Source organism: Sus scrofa, chromosome 2, assembly GCF_000003025.6.
Source record: "Sus scrofa isolate TJ Tabasco breed Duroc chromosome 2, Sscrofa11.1, whole genome shotgun sequence".
Classification (NCBI taxonomy): Eukaryota; Metazoa; Chordata; class Mammalia; order Artiodactyla; family Suidae; genus Sus; species Sus scrofa.
The window spans coordinates 606,434-629,992 of NC_010444.4; the positions used below are offsets into that span (position 1 = coordinate 606,434).

General features: G+C 65.3%; 1 protein-coding gene across 3 annotated transcripts in view; it reads left to right on the top strand.

The window, feature by feature from the left end:
- The window catches only part of AP2A2 (adaptor related protein complex 2 alpha 2 subunit), a 47,930-nt gene extending 26,265 nt beyond the window's left edge, over positions 1 to 21,665 (top strand). For 2 of the 3 annotated variants that reach the window (XM_021082580.1, XM_021082582.1), the window contains 18 exons: positions 404 to 533; positions 3,858 to 3,959; positions 4,811 to 4,919; positions 5,802 to 5,952; positions 6,379 to 6,547; positions 7,884 to 8,021; positions 10,605 to 10,787; positions 11,286 to 11,383; positions 11,667 to 11,898; positions 11,975 to 12,148; positions 15,107 to 15,267; positions 17,219 to 17,301; positions 17,878 to 17,967; positions 18,520 to 18,643; positions 20,235 to 20,351; positions 20,435 to 20,504; positions 20,596 to 20,730; positions 21,289 to 21,665. In XM_021082580.1, the coding sequence (XP_020938239.1) occupies positions 404 to 533; positions 3,858 to 3,959; positions 4,811 to 4,919; positions 5,802 to 5,952; positions 6,379 to 6,547; positions 7,884 to 8,021; positions 10,605 to 10,787; positions 11,286 to 11,383; positions 11,667 to 11,898; positions 11,975 to 12,148; positions 15,107 to 15,267; positions 17,219 to 17,301; positions 17,878 to 17,967; positions 18,520 to 18,643; positions 20,235 to 20,351; positions 20,435 to 20,504; positions 20,596 to 20,730; positions 21,289 to 21,366 (2,344 nt within the window). In that variant the 3' untranslated portion in view covers positions 21,367 to 21,665. The remainder of the gene's footprint in view (positions 1 to 403; positions 534 to 3,857; positions 3,960 to 4,810; positions 4,920 to 5,801; positions 5,953 to 6,378; positions 6,548 to 7,883; positions 8,022 to 10,604; positions 10,788 to 11,285; positions 11,384 to 11,666; positions 11,899 to 11,974; positions 12,149 to 15,106; positions 15,268 to 17,218; positions 17,302 to 17,877; positions 17,968 to 18,519; positions 18,644 to 20,234; positions 20,352 to 20,434; positions 20,505 to 20,595; positions 20,731 to 21,288) is intronic. The other variant, XM_021082581.1, reaches the window with a different exon arrangement.

Here is a 23,559-nt window from a genome sequence, read left to right on the forward strand (position 1 = left end):
AGGTGCTCAGACACCTGCCGGTTGGGATTGGGTGTAATTATGTGCGCTGTGAGAAATGCCGCAACTCCGTCACCGGAACATGAGCGGACTGTCAGCCTGCACCGCCAAGGCTGCCCTCAGCCGCTGGGAGGTACCAGGGACCGGAACTGCCGCCTCGGTGACGAGCAGGGGGCTGGTGGCTCGGCCCCTTTCTGTGGCCGCGCTCGGGGCGAGGCCCAGGCCTGGGGAGACGGCCCCTGGAGCTGATGGCTGTCCATCACTGTCCAGGCGCAGGCGGCACGGAGACCCTCTGCTTCCTTGGGGCTTCTGGGCAGTTCTCTGCAGCTCTGGGCCGCGCTCGGCGTGTGGGGGCCACACGGGGTGCCTCTGCAGCCCCGGAGTGACCGTGCCGTCCCTCTTGCAGAGACACCATGGACAGCGTGAAGCAGAGCGCGGCCCTGTGCCTGCTGCGCCTGTACAGGACGTCCCCCGACCTCGTCCCCATGGGCGACTGGACGTCCCGCGTGGTGCACCTTCTCAACGACCAGCACTTGGTAGGTGCCTGCAGACGGGCCCTCCCCCTTCAGAACAGCGTCGGGGGGCGGCTGTGTCATTTCCGACCTGCACAGCCCGTGGCTGGAGCCTGGGGCCCCTGCCGTGGGGCACGGGCTCACCCTCTCGCTGGGCACAGAGACTTCCAGGAGTAGCCCTCGCTGCATGTGCCTCGCTTCGGGCTGTCGTGGGGGTGCCCCGTGGCCCCCGCTCAGCTCTGGCCTGCACCTTGCTCCTCTGCACAGCCAGCCCACGAGCCAGGCTGGGTCCTCCCCGCGTCACAGGTGCGGACGGGGAGCGGAGGGCCGCTCAGTGGCTGTGGCTGGCCTGGCCGCGCGCTCCAGGCCCTGGTCCGCCGTGAAACGGAAGGCGGGCTCAGCAAGAAGCTGGCGCTGGACCGAGGGGCCTCGTCCGCCTGGGTTGGGTTGTGCGTGAGAGAATCGAAACTCAACCTGGAGTGTCCCATTGCACTGTTAGCTGTTACTTCGTTTTTTTCCCCAGAAGAGAAATCCGCCTTAAAAATCAACTTGAGGAGCTCTCTGGCAGCCTAGCCGTTAGGGGTCTGGTGTTGTCTTTGCTGTGGTGTAGGTTTTATCCCTGGCCTGGGAATCTGCACGTGGCAGGGGCAGCCAAAAAAAAAAAAAAGAAATTAACTCGGAGTGCCCGCCGTGGCATAGTGGAGACGAATCTGATGGGCATCCATGAGGAGGCGGGTTCTATCCCTGGCCTCCCTCAGTGGGTTAAGGATCTGGAGTTGCCGTGAGCTGTGGTGTAGGTCGCAGATGCGGCTTGGATCTGGTGTTGCTGTGGCCGTGACATAGGCTGGCGACTGCAGCTCCAGTTGGAGCCCTAGCCTGGGAACCTCCATATGCCTCGGGCGTGGCCCTAAAAAAAGACAACAAGATTAACTTAAAAATAGACGATTACCGCGTGTGGATTGGGAGGGAGCTGGTGGTGGTGCTGGCATGTCGCGGGGGCACAGCCCGTTTCCCACGCTTACCGGGAGCGTGGGGGTCGCATGGGGCAGCCTCCCCAGCGTGGAGCGGGCATTCCCCGGCCGTGCTGCCGGGAAGGGGCCCCGGGCCCGAGCACCGTGCCTGCAGCTTTCATGTGCTGACCACACACACGGGGCCGCGCTCGGGCTCTTAGGGTTCAGACTCTGCCCGTGGAGTCAGGCGGTGATGCTGGAGATCGCGGGCCTCTCACCGGTTTTGCAGATGAGGAGAGAGGCTCAGAGAGACTGGCTGGCCTCACTCAGGCCCAGGCTGGAAGCTGGAGTGGACGGAGGGCCTGGGCTGCTGTCTGGAACCGCTAGCCACCGGCAGGAGCAGAGGAGGTGGGGCGGGGGCCTCCGGGGGTGCCATGCTGCCCTTTGTGCGTCTTGGCACCTGTCGGCTTCACTCCTGCTTGTCAGGGGAGCATCCTGCAGCCACGTGGGGCAGGCGCCCAGGCCCGCACCGGCGGACGTCCGCCCGGAGCACTGCATTCCCAGGGCGGCCGGGCCCCTCTTGGACACTGTGCTTCTGCCCTGGCTGCTGGGCTTGCTTTTGTACGTCCCGTCCGTGGCTCTGTTGCCGAGGGTACTGCCTGGCCCTTCCTGGTGGGGCCCTGCTGGCAGTGGACAGTGGGGGGCATTGGCAGCCAGCCGGGGCGGGCCGGCCTCATTGCCGGCTGTCCCTTCATCGGCAGGCCTGCCGTCCGTGGGCCACGGCTTCCGTGTCATACACCTCCTGGTTTTGCCACGGAAGGCCCAAGATTTGGCTTCTTGGGTCTCAAGGTCAGGGGTCCCTGGGTGTTCGGGTGTTTGTGTGTGTGTGGGGGGGGTCCCTGTGAGCGGGAGCAGGGCCGGTGTTAGGGAGTGGGGTCTCTGATGTGCAGCCCCTCCGCCAGGCCGGTGCAATGCCAGATGGGGCCCAAAGGCTGGCGGGGGGGCAGGAGGGGGGGCGTGAGCATGAAGGAGCGGGAGGAGCTGCCCGGGCCGCGTGGGCCCCCAGCCCCCTCCTGTCCATGCCGCCTGCGGAGACCCTGCGCTCAGCAGCCCGGCTCTGTCACAACCTCGCCTGCTTCACTCACTCACCGCCCGCGCGGCTTCCTGGAGAACCAGGCCAGGTCCTGAGCGAGCCTCTGCCCGTGGAGCCCGCAGGCCGTGCCGGCCGCGTTCCTTAGGCTCTGGACGCGCTGCCCCGACCAGCGGACCGCCCGCAAGGCAGCTGGAGCCGCGTCTTTGACGTGGCCTTCGTGGTGTCCTTGCACAGCCGGGGGACTCGCACGGCGGTGGCTCGGGTGAGGTCGGCTGTGGGGCTCGCCGGCTCCTCGTCTCGGCCTCTTTGCCGCAGGGCCCCTGCCGCCTCCCCCGCCCGCTCAGCAGGCGGCTGCTGGCCCGCGAGACGAGGCCGGTTTCCGTCTGTTCCTCGGGGAGCTTCCTGGCTTCGCCTTTGATTCTTGCCTGTTTGCCTCCTGGGCCTGACCGGCGTCTCCCTGCCGGAGACCGAGTTGCTGGGAAGAAACGCCAGTGTCCTGGGCCGCGTGCGGAGGCCAGCGCCACCGGGGCTCCCTGGGGAGGTCGGCGGTCCTCGGGACTGCGGCGCTGCTGGGACCGGTGGAGGAGGCCCGGCTGGCCCGCTTTTCGAGAAGGGGAAGAACGGGCGTTTCAAGCCACTGTCTCCACCCTCTCACGCTGGAGTCACGACGATTCTAGCGAATCTGAACCGGCGGTCCACACACAGTGCTTTTTTTTTTTTTTGTCTTTTTGCCTCTTCTAGGGCTGCTCCTGCGGCACATGGATGTTCCCAGGCTGGGGGTCTAATCCGAACTGCAGCTGCCGGCCGACACCACAGCCACAGCAACGCGGGAGCCGAGCCGCGTCTGCAACCTGCACCACAGCTCACGGCAACGCTGAATCCTTAACCCACTGAGCGAGGCCAGGGATGGAACCTGCAACCTCATGGTTGGTTCCTAGTCAGATTTGTTAACCACCGCGCCACGATGGGAACTCCAACACACAGTGCTTAACCCGGGGCAGTGCTCAGAGCCAGGCAGGAGCTGGGCAGAGACGGGGGCCCAGCCGCTGCCCTCCGCTGCTGGCCTTTGCTGAGGAGTTGCAGGTTTCCCAGTTTTCAGAGAGAAGCCAGAAAAAGGAAGCAACCCCTGTGTGCCGTCTCCGTGTCTAAACACATGGAGGGCCGATCACATGGTCCCTGGGAGCCGTGGGCCGTCCGTTTGCTGCTCGAAAAGTTTTCTTCGGAAAATGAGTTCGAAACGAGAGGCGGGCTTCAGGTGTTCGGCCTGGCCTCTGAATGTGTGCTGTCGTGTCCTCTTCTTTCCAGGGGGTGGTCACTGCGGCCACCAGCCTCATCACCACCTTGGCGCAGAAGAACCCGGAGGAGTTCAAGACCTCTGTCTCGCTGGCCGTCTCTAGGCTGAGCAGAGTAGGTCTGCGGGCGGGCACGGAGCTCCGAGTTTGGGGCTTAGTTCTTTTATTCAGTGAATATATTTGCTTTTTTGAGTGCAAGGTCTTTGGTATTCTGTTTTATCTTATTTTTGTCTTTTGTCTTTTAGGGCTGCGCTCTCCGGCATATGGAGGTTCCCAGGCTGGGGGTCGCATTGGAGCTGTAGCTGCCGGCCTACACCACAGCCACAGCAATGTGGGATCCGAGCCGCGTCTGCGACCTACACCATAGCTCACAGCAATGCCGGATCCCTGACCCACTGAGCGAGGCCAGGGATTGAACCCACAACCTCATGGATCCTAGTCGGATTTGTTTCCACTGCGCCATGGCGGGAACTCCTAAAAATGTTATCGTAACATACTGTTTGCTGGCTTATGCAGTTGGTTTTTGACTGTTTCTCTTGACGTCAGCAGCCCTGCCCGGCTTAGCTGTCAGTTTCCATGACTTGTACGTGGATGGCGTTGCGTCTTTGTACCCCGTCCTGCCGTCTGTGGCCAGGGACGACTCTCTTCCTTCCCCAGTCCTTGTTGGCTTAAAGTGCCTGCCTTGCGGCTCCTGCTCCGACCTCCACGCAGGGTCGAGGGTGGGAGGTGACGGCCGCCTTGTTTCTGACCTTCAAGTGACCGTCATCTCTCACGGAGAGGTTTCGGGTCGGTGTCAGCGGCACGGGTCCCTGGAGGGGCGGTGGCCCTCCCGCAGCAGAGGCGGCTCTTCCTGGCGCCTGGGCCGCAGTGCGGGTGTGACACGGTCTGGGCGCTCGTGCCTGGGGGCCCTGCGGCAGGGCCCCTCGGCGACCGGCCCAGCGCCCGCGGCCTTGCGCTGTCTTGCAGATCGTGACGTCGGCCTCCACGGACCTCCAGGACTACACGTACTACTTCGTGCCGGCCCCCTGGCTGTCCGTGAAGCTGCTGAGGCTGCTGCAGTGCTACCCGCCCCCAGGTACCAGCTGTGGCAGAGACGCCCCGTCCCTGGGTCTCGCCTGAGGATCCTGCCGGCCGCTGCCATCGCGAGCCTCGGGCGTTGCTGTCCCGGAGCAGCTGGTGGAGGCTCCCGCTGTGGTCAGGGTTGGGGTTGGCTCTGCTCATCAGACAGGCAGATGCAGTGCCAGGTCTGCAGAGGTTTTTGAAACAATCTTTTAGAATAAGTCTTGAAACCCATTTGAAACCCCATGTCCTAAGTCACCTTAACGACGTGTGTCACCTGAACGCGGGCCCCGAGACACCGTTCGTGTCTTATTCCGAGACGCGACGTTTGGCGAGCGGGCCGAGTGCGGGGCAGAGCCCTGGGTAGAAGTGAGACTTGCCGTAGAGACAGAGACGGCCTTGTCGTTGCGTCTTTACGTCTCGTCCTCGTTGGTTTGGGGCCGAGCGCTTTTCCTCCCGAGTCTCTCACGTGGCGGTGTGAGCTGCTCGCCCTGTAGCGGGCCTGCCGCCTGTCGCGGCCTGCGCGGGGGTGTGAGGTACCGTGTGAAATTGTCCGAGGCTGCAGTTCCAGCTGTGGCGCAACGGGATCGGCCACCTCTCTGCAGGGCCAGGAGGCAGGTTCGATCCCTGGCCCGGCACGGTGGGTTCAGGGATCTGGCATGGCCACAGCTGTGGCTCGGATCTGATCCCTGGCCCGGGAGCTCCACGTGCAGCGGGGCAGCCAAAAAAGAGAAACGAGAGGGACGAGGTTATCCGAGCTGCCGCAGCCTCTTCGTTGAAGTGGCCGCGTGATTCGAACAGGGAGCCTCGGCCCTGGTGTTGGTTGTGAGGCGAGGGTCACCCACGCTCGGGCGGTGCAGCGAGGGGAGCCCGGCCGACAGCCGTCTGTCTTGCCCAGAAGACCCTGCCGTGCGAGGCCGCCTGACCGAGTGCCTGGAGACGATTCTGAACAAAGCCCAGGAACCGCCCAAGTCCAAGAAGGTGCAGCACTCCAACGCCAAGAACGCCGCGCTCTTCGAGGCCATCAGCCTCGTCATCCACCATGACAGGTGCGGGGCGGGGGGCTCCCGACGGGCCCAGCCGGCCTCAAAGGCTGCAGTGTCACCAGCACAGGGCAGGGATTTCGCCTGAGTCCGTGGCCTCCTTTGGGTCCACACCTGTGCGTCTTTCTTGAGCGTCTCTTAGTGGCAGTGGCCAGGCGGCTTCTCTGGCCCAGAGGCCACTCCTGGCCGCGACTTGATGAAGCCGAGTGCCACCTGCCTGAGCTCAGGGCAGAGGCTCAGGTCCTGGTGCCTTGGCTGCGTGTAGCCTCCTGGGGGCACAGATTTCTGCAGATGCGCTGGGAAAGCTCTGGTACGCGTGAGGCCCAGAGGGAATGGGACCCAGGGTCTGAGTTCCGGGGCCCTGGAGCCCGTGCTCGGCGGTGTGCCGCCTCAGGCAGCAGGGCCCTCCCAGCACCTCTCCTGTCCGTGCAGTGAGCCCAACCTGCTCGTCCGCGCGTGTAACCAGCTGGGCCAGTTCCTGCAGCACCGGGAAACCAACCTGCGCTACCTGGCCCTGGAGAGCATGTGCACCCTGGCCAGCTCCGAGTTCTCCCACGAGGCCGTGAAGACACACATCGAGACGGTCACCAACGCCCTGAAGGCGAGTGTGCTGATCCGGGTGCCACCTCGCTGCGGGGGTGGGGGGTTCCCCGCCCCCCGGGTCATTGGTCCTGGGTGCCGCAGCTGCGGGGAGCTGCTGGTGAGGGCCAGGGGGTCACAGGCGGCTGCACAGCTTGGACCCAGAGTGGGTCTGGCCAGCCTCGCCTGCCCCAGGCAGTTCTCTGGCCACCTGCAAGGTGGCCGTCACCACACAGGGCAGCTGACACTGCATCTTGCATGTGGGCAGCGTCACAATAAAAAGTGGCTTTGATAGAAGTTGCTGCTGCGGCGCAGGGGATCCATAGCGTCTCTGCAGTTCCAGGATGCAGCTTCGATCCCTAGCCGGGCACCGCGGGTTAAAGGCTCGAGTGTTGCCGCCGCTCCAGTGCAGGTCGCAGCTGTGGCTCGGGTGTGATCCCTAGCCCGGGAGCTCCATGTGCCCAGGAGCAGCCAAAAAAAAATGTTTTTTCGAGTTGATGGAAACTTTTCTTTTTGGTAGAAGGATAAAATATTTTGTCCTTGTCTCCAAGAAAACTCACTCTTTGCAAAAGAACATGCCCTTTTTTCAAGGAGCTGAGATTCTAGAGGTGGGAATGCAGCCGAGGTCTTCCGCTCGCCGGGGTCGCCAGGGTCGGCCGCGGCCGTGTCGCTGCGGGCGGGCACGGAGGCTGTCAAAGCCCCCGTCCTGGTCCCGGGCTCAGTGGAGGGTCGGGCCGGCCCTGTTTCTTCGTGTGTGCGCGTGTTTAACAGACATCTTTGCTGTGTTTTGAACACGAGGCCACACGAAGGTTCGAATGTAGCTTTCTGGGGTTTCTCATTCCTCTGCGTGGTTCTGGCATCTCCTCTGGTGCCTGGGGCAGAAAAGCCCGTCCTTGGGGTGCAGAGGGCTCGGCCCATCAGCAGCGCCTCTCACCTTTGCTGCGCAGCGGCCTTGTGCCAGGGCAGAGCTGACGGGCGCGTCTGGGGTGGGGTCGGGACCCAGCACTGCCACCGGCTCCCGGGCCACGCGGAAGGGGCCGGTCTGTGACTGCACCGTGGGAGGCCTCGGACCCCTCTTGGGGGCCGGAGCGCGAGCCCAGCCGGCCCAGAGCTGCCTGGTCCGAGCGCAGGAGCACGGGGGTGGTGAGTTGGCCTGTGAGCGGCTCTGCAGGCCCCGAGCCTGGGGGCGTCCCTGGGGTTGGATGGTGAGTCTCGGAAGGGAGAGGGGCTGCTGAGGACTGGGGGGGGGGGGCTGGCTCACCTGGGCGCTGTGGGTGGCGCCGTGGGGCGCCATGGCCAGCCGCCATCTCCCCCCCGGGCCTTGCTCACGCGGCTGTTGCCTCGGGCTTGTTTCCCAGACGGAGCGGGACGTCAGCGTGCGGCAGCGGGCCGTGGACCTGCTCTATGCCATGTGCGACCGCAGCAACGCCCAGCAGATCGTGGCCGAGATGCTGAGCTACTTGGAGACGGCCGACTACTCTATTCGAGAGGAGATTGTGAGTTCTGGTGGCTTCACGACGCGCGAGTCTCAGCCAAAGCGTTTGCTTCGTCTCTGGTTCCGTCCTACAGACTTTTTTTTTGCTTCTCAGGACCACACCTGCGACATACGGAGGTTCCCAGGCGAGGGGTGGAATCGGAGCTGCAGCTGCCGGCCTCCACCGCAGCCACAGCAGCATGGGGTCCGAGCCGTGTCTGCGGCCTGCACCACGGCTCGTGGTAACGCTGGATCTTTCAACCCACTGAGCGAGGCCTGGGAATTGAACCCACGTCCTCATGGATGCCAGTCGGGTTCATTACCACTGAGCCATGACGGGAACTCTGTTCCTCAGACTTTATTGCAAGTCTGCCAGCTGCGGTAAGAGATTCCTGCTTTAGTTTTTCTGTCAGTGTCCTGCGTCCAGCCTGCTAGTCTCTCAGAGTGGCTTTGACGCGGCCCTGCCCACCTCCCAGGGCCCAGGGGAGGCTTCGGGTCTGTGGCCGAGGCAGCACAGATTCAGATTCCGGGGCAGAACCACGCGACCTGTGCCTTTGCATTCATCTTCGTTCGCTTGGCGGGTTTTTCTCGGGGCTCCTGAGACCCTGGAAGGAGAGGCCTGGGCACTGCGGCTGCACGGTGGCTGGTTTCCTGTGGCCTTGGCCGACTGCAGCGCGGGCAGGCGTACCCGATGCGTGCCCCGCGCGCCCCGCGGGCTTCACTGTTGAGGGACAGTCGGGGGCGCAGAGCCAGGGGCCGGAGTGCCTGGGAACCGAGAGCAGCAGGCCTGGACCTCCGCGCGTCTGGCGTGCTTCCCGCAGGGCCGCTGGGGCTCGGCGTGGACTCGTGTGCAGCGGCCTGAGCCTCCGTGTCTTGGAAAAGCATTAATCTTCCTTGGGGGCAGAGCACAGCCAAGGCCCCTTGGGTCCTTTGTGGAGCGAGTGTCCAGGGTCAGAGCCGTGAGTGACCCTCAGGGCCGCTCTCGGCTGGCGTTTGGTTTGAAAGTGACAGCCACGTGGCTCTGCCCAGAGTCAGATGTTCAGGTCAATTTTTTCTTTCTCTTTTTTTTTGGTCTTTTTAGGGCCACACCCATGACACATGGAGGTTCCCAGGCGAGGGGTTGAATCGACACCACAGCCACAGCAATGCGGGATCCGAGCCGCATCCGTGACCTACACCCCAGTTCATGGCAACCCTGGATCCTTAACCCACTGAGCGAGGCCAGAGATGGAACCCATGTTTTCTTAGATGCTAGTGGGGTTCTTTACCACTGAGCCACAAAGGGAACTCCTGATGCTTGGGTTTATTTTTTCAATGCTGTGGCCACTGTGGCTGGTCCAGGGGCCGGTTGCTGGCCCCTCAGGGCTGATGGCCAAGCTTCAGGGAGCATGGGCAGCCCTGGAGCAGGTTGTCACCCTCTCAGAGGGTGTGGCCCTTGACTGAGCTGTCAGCCAGCCGGAAAAAGGGCCAGGGTATGTGGAGGGCACAGGACAGGGAGGGGGCCTCCGGGTGGGGTAGGGCCGGGGGGGCTGTTGCCACGTGGTGCCCTGGGCAGAGCTGGCGCCGTCTTCAGTGTGACTGCGTTGGCTCTGAGGTCCCGCGTGTTGGTGGGCTCCACCTTGGCTCTTACTCCCTTAACTGGCGAGTGCCCGTCCTCGGCCCAGTTCGCCGACACAAGGACGCGGCCATCACTGCTCTCAGGTCCTGGGCCTGTGCTCTGTCCGTCTGCCTGGCCAGCCCGACCTCTGCGCACTGCGGGGCCTCCACACCTGGGCCTTCAGCGCCCCTGCCCGCAGCAGGTGGTGAGGACGGGCAGAGCGGGGCCTCGGGTCTGGGGGCTTGGGAGGTGTCTCTGTCAGGGAGCGTGGAGGACTTGTGGCAGTGACCTGGGCAGGGACCTTGGCCGGAGAGCATGAGGGTGCAGAGGTCCCTGGGAGCCAGGCCGCCATGGCAGGGTGGCGGCAGCAGGGACACCGGCCAGGGTGACTGTGAGGGGCCCTGAGTGTGCGGCGTCAGAGCGAGTCCTGGGCTTGAAGGACAAGGCCAAGGGCAGTGACAAGGGTGTGTCAGAATGACACGGGGCTCGGGACAGGCCAGAGGGAGCGCAGAGCAGGTGGCGGGGGGCCGGGCTGCAGCAGGGGCTGAGGGTGCAGTCGGGAGGTGGAGCCAGGCGGGGGGCTGTCAGGGTGGCAGCTCGTGCTGTGGAGGGCAGGCTCAGGGCAAGGAGAGCCTGTGTCTTGGAGAGGCCAGCGGTTTGCTTTCAGTGGCCTGGAGTGGGTGCCCCTGGGCAGCGGGCGGGTCTCCCATGGAGAGGAGAGGGGAGCTGGTGAGAGCAGCGGCCCCGGGGAGCATGGCCCCTTTGCCAGTGGGGTTTTTCGTGCCCTCCTGGGGCTCCCGAGAGCCTCCCCTTCGGCGCGCGTGCCTGGCGGCCAGTGCGGCAGCCTCAGACCCTCCGCGAGGAGGTGGCTGGTGGTCTCCAGTGCCTCTGTGCGCCTGAAGCTTCCCGGGCCCCTTCGAGGACCTGCTGGCCGCTCTGGTCCGCGGGCCCGGCCCTCCGAAGCCCCGAGCTGGCGCGGCGGGCCGGTGAGTGCGCCGTCCTCCGCAGGTGCTGAAGGTGGCCGTCCTGGCGGAGAAGTACGCCGTGGACTACACGTGGTACGTGGACACCATCCTCGGCCTGATCCGCGTCGCCGGCGACTTCGTGAGCGAGGAGGTCTGGTACCGCGTCATCCAGATCGTCGTCAACCGGGACGACGCGCAGGGCTACGCCGCCAAGACCGTGTTTGAGGTGCACCGGCGCCCGCCCCCCCGCCCGCGCCCCCACGCCCCCGACTCCCTGACCCCCGCAGCGCCGCGCCTCGGCGGGGCCTCCGTCCCTTCTCGCCCTGAGCTCCGCACAGCGGTCCTGGGCGAGGCGCGCTTGGCTACCCAGAGGGCGCCGGACTGAGAGGCTGCCCGGGGTCGCGGCCTCGGCCGGCCCGTGGGCAGCAGCGGGTACTGCCAGGCGCTGGCCCTGCTTGGGCCTGCCTGTCAGGTGGGGGTCCGCTCCCATGCTGGGGGCGGCCTCGGCCGCGGCCCTGGGGCTGCCCTGCTCCTGCCCCCTCTGCCGAGGCGGCCTGGAGGGCGGACGGGCCGGAACGGGTGCCCGGAGTGGCTCGGGGTTCCGGGGGCCAGGCTGGCGTGGGGGGCCGCGCTCCACAGGAAGGCGGCTGAGCCCGTGCTCCCGGCTCGGCTGCTCCGGCCTGCGCTGCGCTCGTGGCCCTGCTCACCACGCACCCTTTTGCAGGCCCTCCAGGCCCCGGCGTGCCACGAGAACCTGGTCAAAGTGGGTGGCTACGTCCTGGGGGAGTTTGGGAACTTGATAGCGGGAGACCCCCGATCCAGGTGAGTGCCTGGCGCTGGGAGCCCCTCGCCCTGGTTCTTGGCTGCGTTGGCTCTGGTGGCCCGGGTGGAACGTCGGGGTTCTGCTGGGAGGGCCATGTGGCCGGGGGTCAGGCCCTGCCAAGGGCAGCCCGCACTCAGCCCGCAGCTGGGAGGGCGCGGCCGAGGCCTCAGCGGGAGGCCGGTCTCCTGAGTCACTCGTCACCCACCCTCCCTCGCTGCGGGACGCCTGGGGGCTGGGCCAGGCCCCGGGGCTGACCTGTGCCCCTTCTGTGCCCCCACGCAGCCCGCTGATCCAGTTTAACCTGCTGCACTCCAAGTTCCACCTCTGCAGCGTCCCCACCAGGGCGCTGCTTCTGTCTACGTACATCAAGTTCGTGAACCTCTTCCCGGAGGTGAAGGGCACCATCCAGGACGTGCTGCGCAGCGACAGCCAGCTGCGCAACGCCGACGTGGAGCTGCAGCAGCGGGCCGTGGAGTACCTGCGGCTCAGCACCGTGGCCAGCACCGACATCCTGGTGGGCACCGCCCCCCGCCCGGGGCCGGAAGCCGGGCGCCCTCCGTGGCGCTGACCCTGGCTTGCTTTCCCGCCAGGCGACCGTCCTGGAGGAGATGCCCCCGTTCCCGGAGCGCGAGTCCTCCATCCTGGCCAAGCTCAAGAGGAAGAAGGGCCCGAGCACGGTGACAGACCTGGAGGAGGCCAAGCGGGACAGGGGCGCCGACGTCAACGGGGGCCCCGAGCCTGCCCCGGCCAGCGCCAGCGCTGCGGTGCGTTCCCACCTGACAGTGCACCCTGCTCGAGCTCCTGGGGCAGCTGGTCCCTGAGCCCCGGGAGCCCCGACGGTTGTCGGCGGCGGGCTGACACCGACACCTGGGCCAGCTCTCCAGCCTGGCAGGCGTCGCCTGGCTCAGAGTCGGCTCTGTGTGGCCTGGGCTCTGGTGAGGCCGCCTGCTCACGCTCTGGCCCACCTGTCTGCGGGCCCGTCCTGCTCTCCGCGTCGGCTTGGGGCGGATCCCCTCCTCTGCCCCTGGAGGTTTTCAGTGGAGAGCCGGTTAGAGCCGGCGGCACTGGGAAGGTGGCCCCAGCGTTGCTGGGGGAAGATGCCAGCTTGAGAGTGGCCTGCTTCCTTTCTCGCCCTAGCTGGGGTGGGGGGCCTGGGGGCAGGCTTGTCGCGCTGCTGGGTGGCGGTCCCACGGCTCCGCGACCGGCTCCTTCCGTCCAGTGGGACCGAAGCCTGGAGAGCCGTCTCTCCCTCCTGGATGCTGGTGTGGCAGGGGGATGTCAGGGGGCCCAGGACACGTCCCAGAGGTGCCGTGTGCCTGCGTGCCTGCAGATGGGGCCTGGGCGGTTTGTGGGTCCACAGTGTGCCTGTGTCTGAGCCCTGGCACTCTGGGGGGGTCTGCGCCCCACCCCCGTGTGCGCCATTGCCCCGGGACCACCATGAGCCCTGAGCTTGGACCTGACTTGGGGTGCCATTGCCCTCGGGCCCCCACCTGCGTCCTGATGCTCTCTCCAGAGGCGCCCTCTGGAGGCCGTGGATGGGGGTTCTCATTTGTCCTCAGGGTGGGGTAGTGGGGACTAGGCCCGGAGGCAGGGGAACGGGACAGCAAAGGGACTGGGCTTCTGTCCTGGAGTCTTCCTGCCCCTGCCTCCAGCCTGGGGGCGGGGGGCCCTCTTCACAGCGGCATTGCGGTGTCTGGCGCTTATATGCTTACCTGTGACATCTTCTGTGTAGCACGGGCCAGGATGGTGTTGATTGAGGATCAGAGGCCGTGCTGGGGGGGGGTTTCTCCGTGGCGGTCCCAGAGGTCGGCTCCTTGGCTCCGGCTCGCCTTCTGTGCATCTCCAGTCTCTTGCGGTGCCAGGGCCGCCTCTGCTGGGCGTCTGGAGGGAGACTCCCATTCTCCCGGGGCTTTGGGCTGGCGCCCGGGGCAGGTGCAGCCTGTGCAGAGGGGGCACCTTGCCAACTCCTTGGGGAGGGTCTCCCGAGTCCTAAAATGGGGAGGTGGTGAGGAGGGTAGAGCCCGCCGTGGCGTCGGGGAGGGGCAGTGGCTCCCGGGCCTCCCGTCCTCCCGGCAGAACAGCCGTGCTTCTGTCTGTTAGCCCGTTTGCGGTGCGTGTTTGGTGAGTCGCACAGAAGGGTTTTCCTACCTTAACGGGCGTTGGAGCCGCTCTTCAGGGGCCGGGGTGGAAGGAGGCGGAGGGGAGATGACCCGACGGGCTGCAGGTGGTCCTGCCATGACAGACGCCTTTCTCGTATGGTCTTTAGCGAGGCTTGAGGCGCCCGCGCTCGCCTGCCGCCCTCAGGTGGCCGGGCTCCTGGGGAGGCCGGCGCCCGCCTGTGGCGCGGGTCCCGAGGTGCTGCGCAGGCCAGGAGCCACCTGCGGGCCATTTCACCCAGACCCTCCCTGACGGCGGTGTGGCCAGTTTTTCTCTGGTCCCCTCGCCGCCTCCTGGCCACCCGCTGGCTGGGGAGTCCGGCCTGGCCTGTCGGCTCTACCCACGAGCCCCCCACTAGCCAGCGCCTTCTGCCCCGGGGTCGGCCTCACACTGCCCGCCCTGGAGCCCCAGGGACGGAGGGGCCGTCACAGGGCAGAGTTCCCGCCACTCAGACCCACACGCTCTTTGCCAGTTTGATAAGGGCGTCTTTGTCTCAAAGTAGACTGTCACACGTCAGAGCGTCTGCCGACGCAGGTGAGTTTTCAGGAATTCAGTGCGACGCTCTGAGTAGGGAAGCGGAATAAGCACTTGTTTACACTGAGGTGTGATCTTCGCGTGCTGAGTCCTCCGCCCAGCTCAGCTTGGCTGCAGGGCTGAGGGCGAGGCTGGCGGGTGCCCAGGGCCGGAAGAGAGCAGGCCCTTGGCTTTCAGCAGCAGGGCGGCATTGGTGGTGGGAGGCGGGTGCGAGAGCTGCTGCCGGCTGCCGGCTGCCGCCTCCTGAGGTCCCGGGAGGGGCTCTCCCATTCCTGGTCCTTGCCCACGACACCCTCCTCGCGGGAGTCAGACGCTGCGCATTTCTGGAGCTTCTGTGCCTGGCAGATGCGGGCCCTGCGTGTGGGCGTCTGCTTTCTGGGCAGCTGGTGGGGCCTTGGGCGGGGGGTGGGGGGGGGGAGTGTGCTGAGTGGTTTGGGAGGGGCTGGTTCTTCGTCGGCTGCCTGGCGTTGAAAAGCAGCTATTTGTTTCCAGTTTTTTTTTCCTGCAGGCTTTTTATCTACTCTTTCTCTGTGATAGGACAAAAGTTAAAAGTGCTTGAGAGGGCACCCCAGGGGTTCCCGTCATGGCTCAGTGGTTAACGAACCCAGCTAGGATCCATGAGGACGCGGGTTCCATCCCCGGCCTCCCTCAGCGGGTCAAGGGTCTGGCATTGCCGTGAGCTGTGGTGTAGGTCACAGACGTGGCCTGGATCCCACGTGGCTGTGGCTGTGGTGCAGGCCGGCGGCTACAGCTCCAATTGTACCCCTAGCCTGGGAACCTCCGTATGCCATGGGTGTGGCCCTAAAAAGATGAAAGACAAAACCCAAAACCAAAAACCAGCGCACCCTGATAAGTCACTTGCCTGTGGTCCTCGCCGCCCCAGGCTTTGCATGGTGGTCAGCGACAGGCACGTGTGTCTTTCTCAAACCAGACGCCCCTCTCTGGAGCGGCGGCGGGGAGCAGCCCGGGCTGGCCCGGCGCTGTGCCCAGCAGGTTCTGCACTGACCCTGCCTTGCGTCCCTGTTTTCCAGTCCACACCATCGCCGTCAGCGGACCTCCTGGGGCTGGGGGCCGCGCCCCCGGTCCCCGCGGGGCCCCCCCCCTCCTCTGGCGGGCTGCTCGTGGACGTGTTCTCAGACTCACCCTCTGCTGTCGCGCCCCTGGCTCCGGGCTCCGAGGACAACTTTGCCAGGTAGGCCGTCTCCCGTGTCTGGGGGCGGGGCGGGGGGGACGACTCTGCCCTGGCCCCCGGCCCAGGCCACGGCCGGGCTCCGCCGGGCCCTCCTCCCGGGCCCTCCCGGGCTCTGCCGGGCCGGCCGCCAGCCGCGTCCTGTTTGCTGGGGCCCCTGTGGCCTCGGCGTCCCTGGCCTCTTCCCCGCTCTTGCCCTCGAGCCGCCCTGCCTCCCCTGGCTTCCCACCACGGGTCTGCCTTCCGGGCGCCCCTGGCCTCGTCCTCAGGAACGCTCTGCAGGGGCAGGGCGCTGCCTTCTCCTGAGCGCCGTCTCCACCGCCCGCCTCCTGCCTCTCTCCGACCTGCGTCCGTCCACGGGCCTGGCTTCCTGCTGCCGGCTTTGCCCCCTTTCCCCGTTTTCAAAACGGATCCCAGGCTGCTCCTCCCAGCATGTCGGCTCCCCCATCTCTCTGGCTCTGGGGATCCTGGGCCTCTGCCCTCCTCACGCTGCCCTCTCTCTGCTGATCTGAAACCCCGCCGGGGCGGGGGGAGCCCGAGGGAGACCTGAGTCTCCAGGGACCCCGCCAGCGGAGTTAGGACGGCAGAGGGCTTCCTTTACGGTTCCCTGGTCTCTGGGTCGACAGCGCGGCTAATTCTTTGCCTTGCGGGCTGGAAGCGGCTGGGGCCGGGCAGCTTGGAGTGCTGCTCGCCTTCTGTCCCGGGCTGAAAACAGACTTTAAAAAACTGAGGTATGGTTGATGCACTTACTGGTTTCAGATGTACCACAGAGCAGTTCCCAGCTTTAAAGATTTTATTCCACTTAAAGTTGTGATAAAAGAGGGGGTTATTTCCGTGGGTTGCACCGTAGGTCCTTTTAGCTTATCTGCCTACTGGGTGCGTCTCAGACGCTCCCCCCACCCCACTGGGAACCACCAGCCTGTTCTGGGTGTCTGCTTGGTCCTGCGGCGTCATCCTCGTTTCGTTTCAAAGTCCACGTGTGCCGCTGCCGCGGTGTCTGTCTGTCCCTGACTTACTTCGCTCAGCGTGACACCCTCCCGGCCCGTCCGTGTTGTTGCAGATAACGAAGTCTCATTCTTTCATGGCTGAGTGGTGCCCCCAAGTCCGTACACACCACATCTTTATCCATCCTTTACTTTTTTGTCTTTTCGGGGCCATACCCATGGCGTATGGAGGTGCCCAGGCCAGGGGTCACATCGGAGCTGCAGCTGTCAGCCTACACCGCAGCCGCAGCCGCGCCAGATCCCGGCCGCGTGTGCGGCCTGCTCCACAGCTCACGGCAACGCCAGATCCTTCACGCACTGAGCGAGGCCAGGGACCGGACCTGCAACCTCGTGGTTCCTCGTCGGATTCGTTCACCACTGCGCCACGACGGGAACTCCTGGGCTTTCTTTGCTTTCCATGTTTTCTTCTAGGAGTTGTACGAGTCCAGATCTCACGTTTAGATCTTTAATCCTTTTGCGTTATCCTTGTATGTGGTGTGGGAAGGTGTTCTGCTCTTCTTCTTTTACACGTGGCGTCCAGTTTTCCCAGCGCCGGGGACATCGGGGCGGAGAGGGCTCAGTGGCATCGGCCGCGTGGCCCGCGGGGCAGCCAGGCGGGGCTGTTGGCCATACGCAGGCTGGAGGCCGGTGCCTGGTGGAGGGCGAGCCTGCGGTCCGACCTGAGCGTGTGCGTGTGCCCTGGAGCCCTTGTCCTGAGTCAGCGGGCAGCCGCAGGTGGTTGGCGGGCGCTTGGTGAGGAGCAGAAGGACTGACCCTGGCCCGGGGCCACGTCTCGGGTCGCGCCCGTCTCTAGCGGGGGGCCTTCGTGCTGTTCGGGCTTGTTTTCCTCCTCCCCTCACGGCCCAGAGAGGCTTTGCCGGACCCCGTGTTCTTTACACCCTTTCTCAGAACGAATCTTTGTATTTGGGGCGGCGGCTTTGGGTGGGTCACACGCTGTCTCTTGTCCCCAGGTTTGTCTGTAAGAATAACGGAGTCTTGTTCGAAAACCAGCTGCTTCAAATTGGACTGAAGTCCGAGTTTCGGCAGAACTTGGGTATGTGTTTAACTGAGTGGAAGCGTCTCTTAGAAGTTACGGGGAGAAGGTATTTTCTGATTAGGTATCTCATAAGGGTCTAGTTTCTGGAATGTGTAGAAGACTCCCAATCAACAACAGGAAAACAAGCAGTTAAAACCGCGGGTGGCCTCCCTGGCCGCACAGCGGGCCAAGGATCCAGTGTTGTCACCACTGTGGCGTGGGTTTGATTCCTGACCCAGGAACGTGCACATGCGGCAGGCGCGGCCAGCGACCCCCCCCCCCCCCGAAAACAACTCCAAAGGCTTTTTGCGCCCCCTCCCCCCAGCCTTTCCCATCTCTGGGCCCCGCCTGCAGCCTGGTCTAGACGCGGGGCAGGCGGGGAGGCGGGGGGGCCCCCAAAACCCAGGGGGCGGTTTCGTCCTCGGCCGGTGGGGGCTTAGACGCTGGCCGTGGCTTCTGAGCTCGGGGAGGGTATTGCCCCTGCCATCCTGTCCAGGATGGGCGGCTCTCAGCCCTTCCTGGCTCGGAGGCGCCCCCGGCGTCTCTGTCGGGGCGCCGAGGACCCGCTGGCGAGCCGGCTCTCCCGCCTCCCAGGTCGCATGTTCATCTTTTACGGAAACAAGACCTCCACGCAGTTCCTGAGCTTCACGCCCACGCTCGTCTGCTCCGACGGCCTCCAGGCCAATATCCTTGTGCCGTGGCCCCGGCCCTCCGGGGTCCAGAGGCGGGTTTTGAGGTTCTGTGTAGGGGTAGGAAGACGCGCCTGCAGCCTCAGGGTACCCTCCCGGGCCCCGGGTGTGCGGGCGCCGCCTGGGAGGGGCACGCAGGCCTGGCCTGGCCCCCCAGCTCCAATCCCCGCCAGGCAGCGTGAGGGCCGGGGCGCCTGAGACCTCCTGAGGCCCGAGGCCTGGGACGTGAGCTGCTCCCGCCACCGTCAGTCAGCCTCGCTGCCCAGATGTCCGCTCTGGCGCGGGGGCCGCTCGGGGAGGTGAGGGGAAGGCCCGGCTGGGCCACGGAGACGCAGCGCGGCCTGGCCATTCCTGCGTTAGGGGAGTGTGTTTCACACTCAGACTCTTAGAGGCCGACGTGTGGGTGGTCGCTGCAAAGGCGCGCGTGGAAGGCTGCGGCCGGATCAGGACGTGCCCCCCCCCTCCCCCGCGCGCCTCTGCCCCTGGGGCCCACTTGGCCTGGCCGGCCGCCTTCCCCGCGCTGCCCCGGCTTCCTTGACCCTCGCACATCTGAGCCTGCGGACCCAGCCCGTGGGCCCCACCGTGGACGGGGGCGCACAGGTGCAGCAGGCCGTCAACATAGAGTGCCTGTCCGACTTCGCAGAGGCGCCCGTGCTCAGCGTCCAGTTCAGGTGGGCCTGGGGTCGCCGGCCGCGCCTGCCGGACTGCCCCCTCCTCCCTAGGGTGTGGTCGGCGGGGGCTGCAGGGAGCCTGTGGGGGCGGGGGCGAGAGGGCGCCTAGGGTCCGGGGCGCCTCCTTCCAGGCCCAGTGCTTCCAGGTGAGACACCGAGGGGCCCACCCTGCGGGGCCGGGGGCTGGGGCAGGCGCAGGCCCGTGGGCAGCGGCCGGTCGGCTGCCCCGGGGCCAGCGCCTTGTCTGCGCACGCCTACGTGGTTGCCCTTCAAGCCTGCATGCTGTTTAGATGATTTTTTTTTTTTTGTCTTTTTGCCATTTTTAGGGCCGCTCCCGTGGCATATGGAGGTTCCCAGGCTAGGAGTTGAATCGGAGCTGTAGCTGCCGGCCTACGCCAGAGCCACAGCAACGCGGGATCCGAGCCGCGTCTGCGACCTACACCACAGCTCACAGCTTATGGCCACGCCGGATCCTTAACCCACTGAGCGAGGGCAGGGACCGAACCTGTAACCTCATGGTTCCTGGTCGGATTCGTTAACCACTGCGCCACGACGGGAACTCCTAGATGATTTTTTGTAGCTTGTCTGGTCCTGTCCTTTTTCTTTCTTGTTCTTTTTAGAGCCGCACCCACGGCACATGGAGGTTCCCAGGCTAGGGGTCCGATTGGAGCTGCGACTGCCGGCCTGCGCCACAGCCACAGCAACACGGGATCTGAGCCTCATCTGTGACATGCACCTCAGCTTCCGGCCACGCCGGATCCTTAACCCACTGAGTGAGGCCAGGGATCGAAGCTGCATACTGAGGGAGACAGCATCAGGTTCTTAACCCCTGAGCCACAACGGGAGCTCCGTGTTCTTGTCATGTAAGTGACGGCAGGAGAGTGTGTGAACAGCCTTCCCAGTTGGACGTTTGTAAGGTTTTGTGGGAAAGCATGTTCTCAAGCGTTACTACATAGCGACCTGAAGTTCACGCCCTAAACGCACAGCAATGAGAAGCTAGTGTGCTTGGCATAGTTCAGGGGACGAGGCGGGTGAGGCCTGTGTTTTATCCTGTAGTCTTACTCTTTTCTTATTTATTTTATTTTTTTTTGTCTTTTTGCGTTTTCTTGGGCCGCTCCCGCGGCATATGGAGGCTCCCAGGCTAGGGGTTGAATTGGAGCCATAGCCGTTGGCCTACACCAGAGCCACAGCCACACGGGATCCGAGCTGCGTCTGTGACCTGTACCACAGCTCACGGCAACGCTGCAGACTTAACCCACTGAGCAAGGCCAGGGATCGAACCCGCAACCTCATGGTTCCTAGTCGGGTTCGTTAACCACTGCGCCACGACGGGAACTCCTCAGACTCTTTTCTTGAGTCTTTTCCTGGGAAGAAGAAACCCACACCGCTTCAGCCGACGAGGAGCTGCCGGGTGTGCGCTGCCGGGGACGGGGAAGAGGTGGCGCTGTCCGCGGTCGGCGGGACGTCCCCGGGGCTCGGGGCGCCCTCCCAGAGCTCTCGGCCCTTGGTGCCCTGGGGGGGGGTGGGCGCTGCGGCCTGGAGGCTCCTGCGGCCACCTGCTCTCTGCATCTTGTCTCTTCGCTGCTCGCAGGTACGGGGGAACCTTTCAGAACGTGTCCGTTAAGCTGCCAATCACACTCAACAAATTTTTCCAGCCCACAGAGATGGCTTCTCAGGATTTCTTCCAACGTTGGAAGCAGCTGAGCAGGTGAGCGGCCGGCCCGTCCCCGGGCGGGTGGGGGGCCTCTGGGTCTCGGCCTCAGCTGGCGGCGCGGCCTCTGTCCCTCGCAGTCCCCAGCAGGAGGTGCAGAGCATCTTCCGAGCGAAGCACCCGATGGACACGGAGGTCACCAAAGCCAAGGTAGCGCCTCGCTGCGGACGGGCGGGGTCGGGCCCGGCCGGGGCCCTGCGGCTGCCGCCAGCTCCCCTCTGACCCTCAACTCTGCGCACAGATTATTGGCTTTGGCTCTGCACTCCTGGAGGACGTGGATCCGAACCCTGCAAACTTTGTGGGTGCAGGCATCATACACACCAAAACCAGCCAGATTGGGTGCCTGCTGCGTTTGGAGCCAAATCTGCAAGCCCAGGTTAAGCCCCTTGAGGAAACTGCTAAGTACACCCCAGTCGTTGTGCTTTGTTGTTGTTTTGGTTTGGGTTTTTTTGGTCTTTTTAGGGCCACAGCTGCGGCATCTGGAGGTCCCCAGGCGAGGGGTCGCATCGGAGCTACAGCTGCCGGCCTCCACCACAGCCACAACCACGCCAGGTCCGAGCCGCGTCTGTGACAACACCACAGCTCACGGCAACGCCGGGTCCTTAGCGCCCTGGGCGAGGCTAGGCATTGAACCCATGTCCTCCTGGATCCTAGTCGGGCTCGTTACCCCTGAGCCACGATGAGAACTCTGGATGCGTGTGGTCGTTTCACGGGAAGCCGCTGCGTTGCTTCCCAGCCAGGGCGCTGCCGCACAGCCCACCAGGCGTACGCGGAGGTCGGGTTGGTACACATGTGCCCAGGCCCTTGTTGTCCAGCCTGTAAACCAGCTCCCCAAAGCCAGCGTGGTGCCGCGTGGAACCAGGGCGTCTTCAGGCTGGCTGAGCAGGGGCTCTGAGGGCTCTGTTGCCCTGACCCGCCGTGCCCTCTGTTTCAGATGTACCGACTCACGCTGAGGACGAGCAGAGAGACGGTCTCGCAGAGGCTGTGCGAACTGCTCTCAGAACAGTTTTAATCAGCGAGGACAGAGGGTCGGGCCGGCTCTGCATTTTTCTTTGTCTCCACCCCGTCTTCGTGCTGCGAGTAAACACCTCGTCTAGTGTCGCAGCCCAGGCCCTCCCCGCTGCCGCGGCCCGTCCCCGACGGGGCGGGTGGGATCCTGTGCGGTTGACGAAGAGACCCCTCGGCCTGGACTCAGCCGGCTGCCAGCCAGGACGAGGGGCACGGATCCTGGGGTGGACTTTGATGGAAATCAGGACAGTTCTGGGGTTAAATCTACAAATTAAAGGGAAATTAGAAGTTTGAAAATGAGAATTTTGGAAGTTTTATTGAGGTGCTGCTGCTGTCCTGCTGAGAATTCATCTCTGAAGCCCTGAGCAGAGAGGCGGGCGCTCTGTCTGTGCTGGGCGGCGCCCGCCGGGTGTGGGAGACGTGGGAGAAGGGGCGGGGCTGCCGGGTCCACGTGCGGCCCAGGCCTTGTCCTCCGGGCTCTGGGGGTGAGCACAGTGCCGGGGCCTTGGGGGCCGAGGTCTGAACCCAGGCGTTCGCCCCACGCGCGTCTTCGAGGGCTGTCGAGGAGAGCGTGTGGCCTGGCTGGGTGGGACCCCGCCTCCTTTTCCCAGCACCCGCCCCCTAGAGGGGGGTTGTGCAACCGTCCGAGCCCCTTCATGTGCAGTGGGGAGGGGTCCTGGTGGCTCCAGACCACGTGTGTACCTAACCTCACGCTTCTCTGAGTCTCAGGCCCAGGACGGGCGCCGGTTAGTGACGGCGGGGCTCGCCGTGGGCCAGCGGAGCGGCTCCTCAAGCCGAGCCGGTCTCTTCCCTGTGCAGCGGCCTCACATGTGGGAGTCCCCGCTGCAGGCTGCGGAGCTGTGGACCTCGGCCCGCGTGGTCAGAGGCGGGGGCCTGTGTGTGGTCAGGAAGCAGAGGCCGTGCGGGGTTAAGCTGGTGCCAACCCCCTGCATGCGGCTCTCCTGGGTTGTCACCCTGCGCTGGCCCGCCGGGCTGCGTGTCCGTGCCTCGCGATGCTGTGTGTCCCCGAGTGGCCGACACGCCAGGCGGGCGGCAGGCACAGGCCGCGGGTTTGTCCTAAATGGACATGTCTGCCCCCGGCCCTGTTGTTCCTTGGTTTTCCAGCAGGGACCCAGCGCTAGATGTGCCAGGGACAGAGCCACGGGGGGCACGGGCGCACAGTGGCCGTCTGCCAAGGTCCAGGTCCTGGGGAGGCCACCATGGGGAATGGCCGTGTGGGTGCTGGGCCCACTGCACCGTGGATGCCCCAGCTCAAGGTCCCCGCCCCTGCGCCCCTGCATAGGCGCTGCCGGGTGCAGCCCTGCTGTTGTCCAAGCTGCTGGATGGTGCTCGGTCCCAGGCCCCAGTGTGAGCGGCCCTCCTGCTCGTGCTCCATCCTCTTGGAGACACCCACGCGCTGGGCAGCGTCCTCCCGCAGAGCGTGCTCTCTCCCGGGGGAAGCTCGGACGGTGAGGGGCGCGCGTGCGGGCTTGGGAGGGAAAGACACCCGGCCGACAGCCCCAGGCCCCGTCCCATGGGCCACGTGAGCGCCAGCGGCCCGGGCAGGGTGCCTGGCCGGCGCGGGGCCAGCATCGTAACCTGGGTCTGGTCGCGGGGCTGGACGTGTAGGTGCGTCAAGGTGTCGGGCTTTGGGCCCTGTGCTTGGGTTCAGGCCGCGCGGTGGAGCCTGAGGGGTTCATTCTGGGGCCCCCGCCCCCGCCCCCAGCCCATGCCGCGGGCGCCCCTTCTGGAGGCCTTGGCCTCACGGACAAGTGGGCCCAGGCCCCTTCCTGAGCTCACACGGGGTGCCCCCACCATGGATGTGCGGGGTCCCCTGGGACCGAGGGCCTGGTGGGAGAGGGTCCTGCGGGGGCGGGGCCCTCACTGGTGCTGGTCCCACCCCACGGGTGGGCGTGGGTCTGGGGGTGCGGAGCACCCAGCAGCGGGGGAGACGACGTGAACAGAGCTCACGGCAAGCCTCTGAGCCTTGACCAGTGCCAGTTTATTTGTTATCTGCTCACGGCGGGCGGCGGGGGTGCCCCCTCCCCTTCCCGGCCCCGGGCCTTGCCCGCCCAGGACCCCCGGAGCGGCCGTCCTTTGCGCGCCCACCCTGCGGCCGGCCCCACGGGACTGAAGGGGGCCGTGGGGCGACGGGGGGCGAGGCTGGGACGGTGCCCCGTGCGGCCAGGAGGCCTGG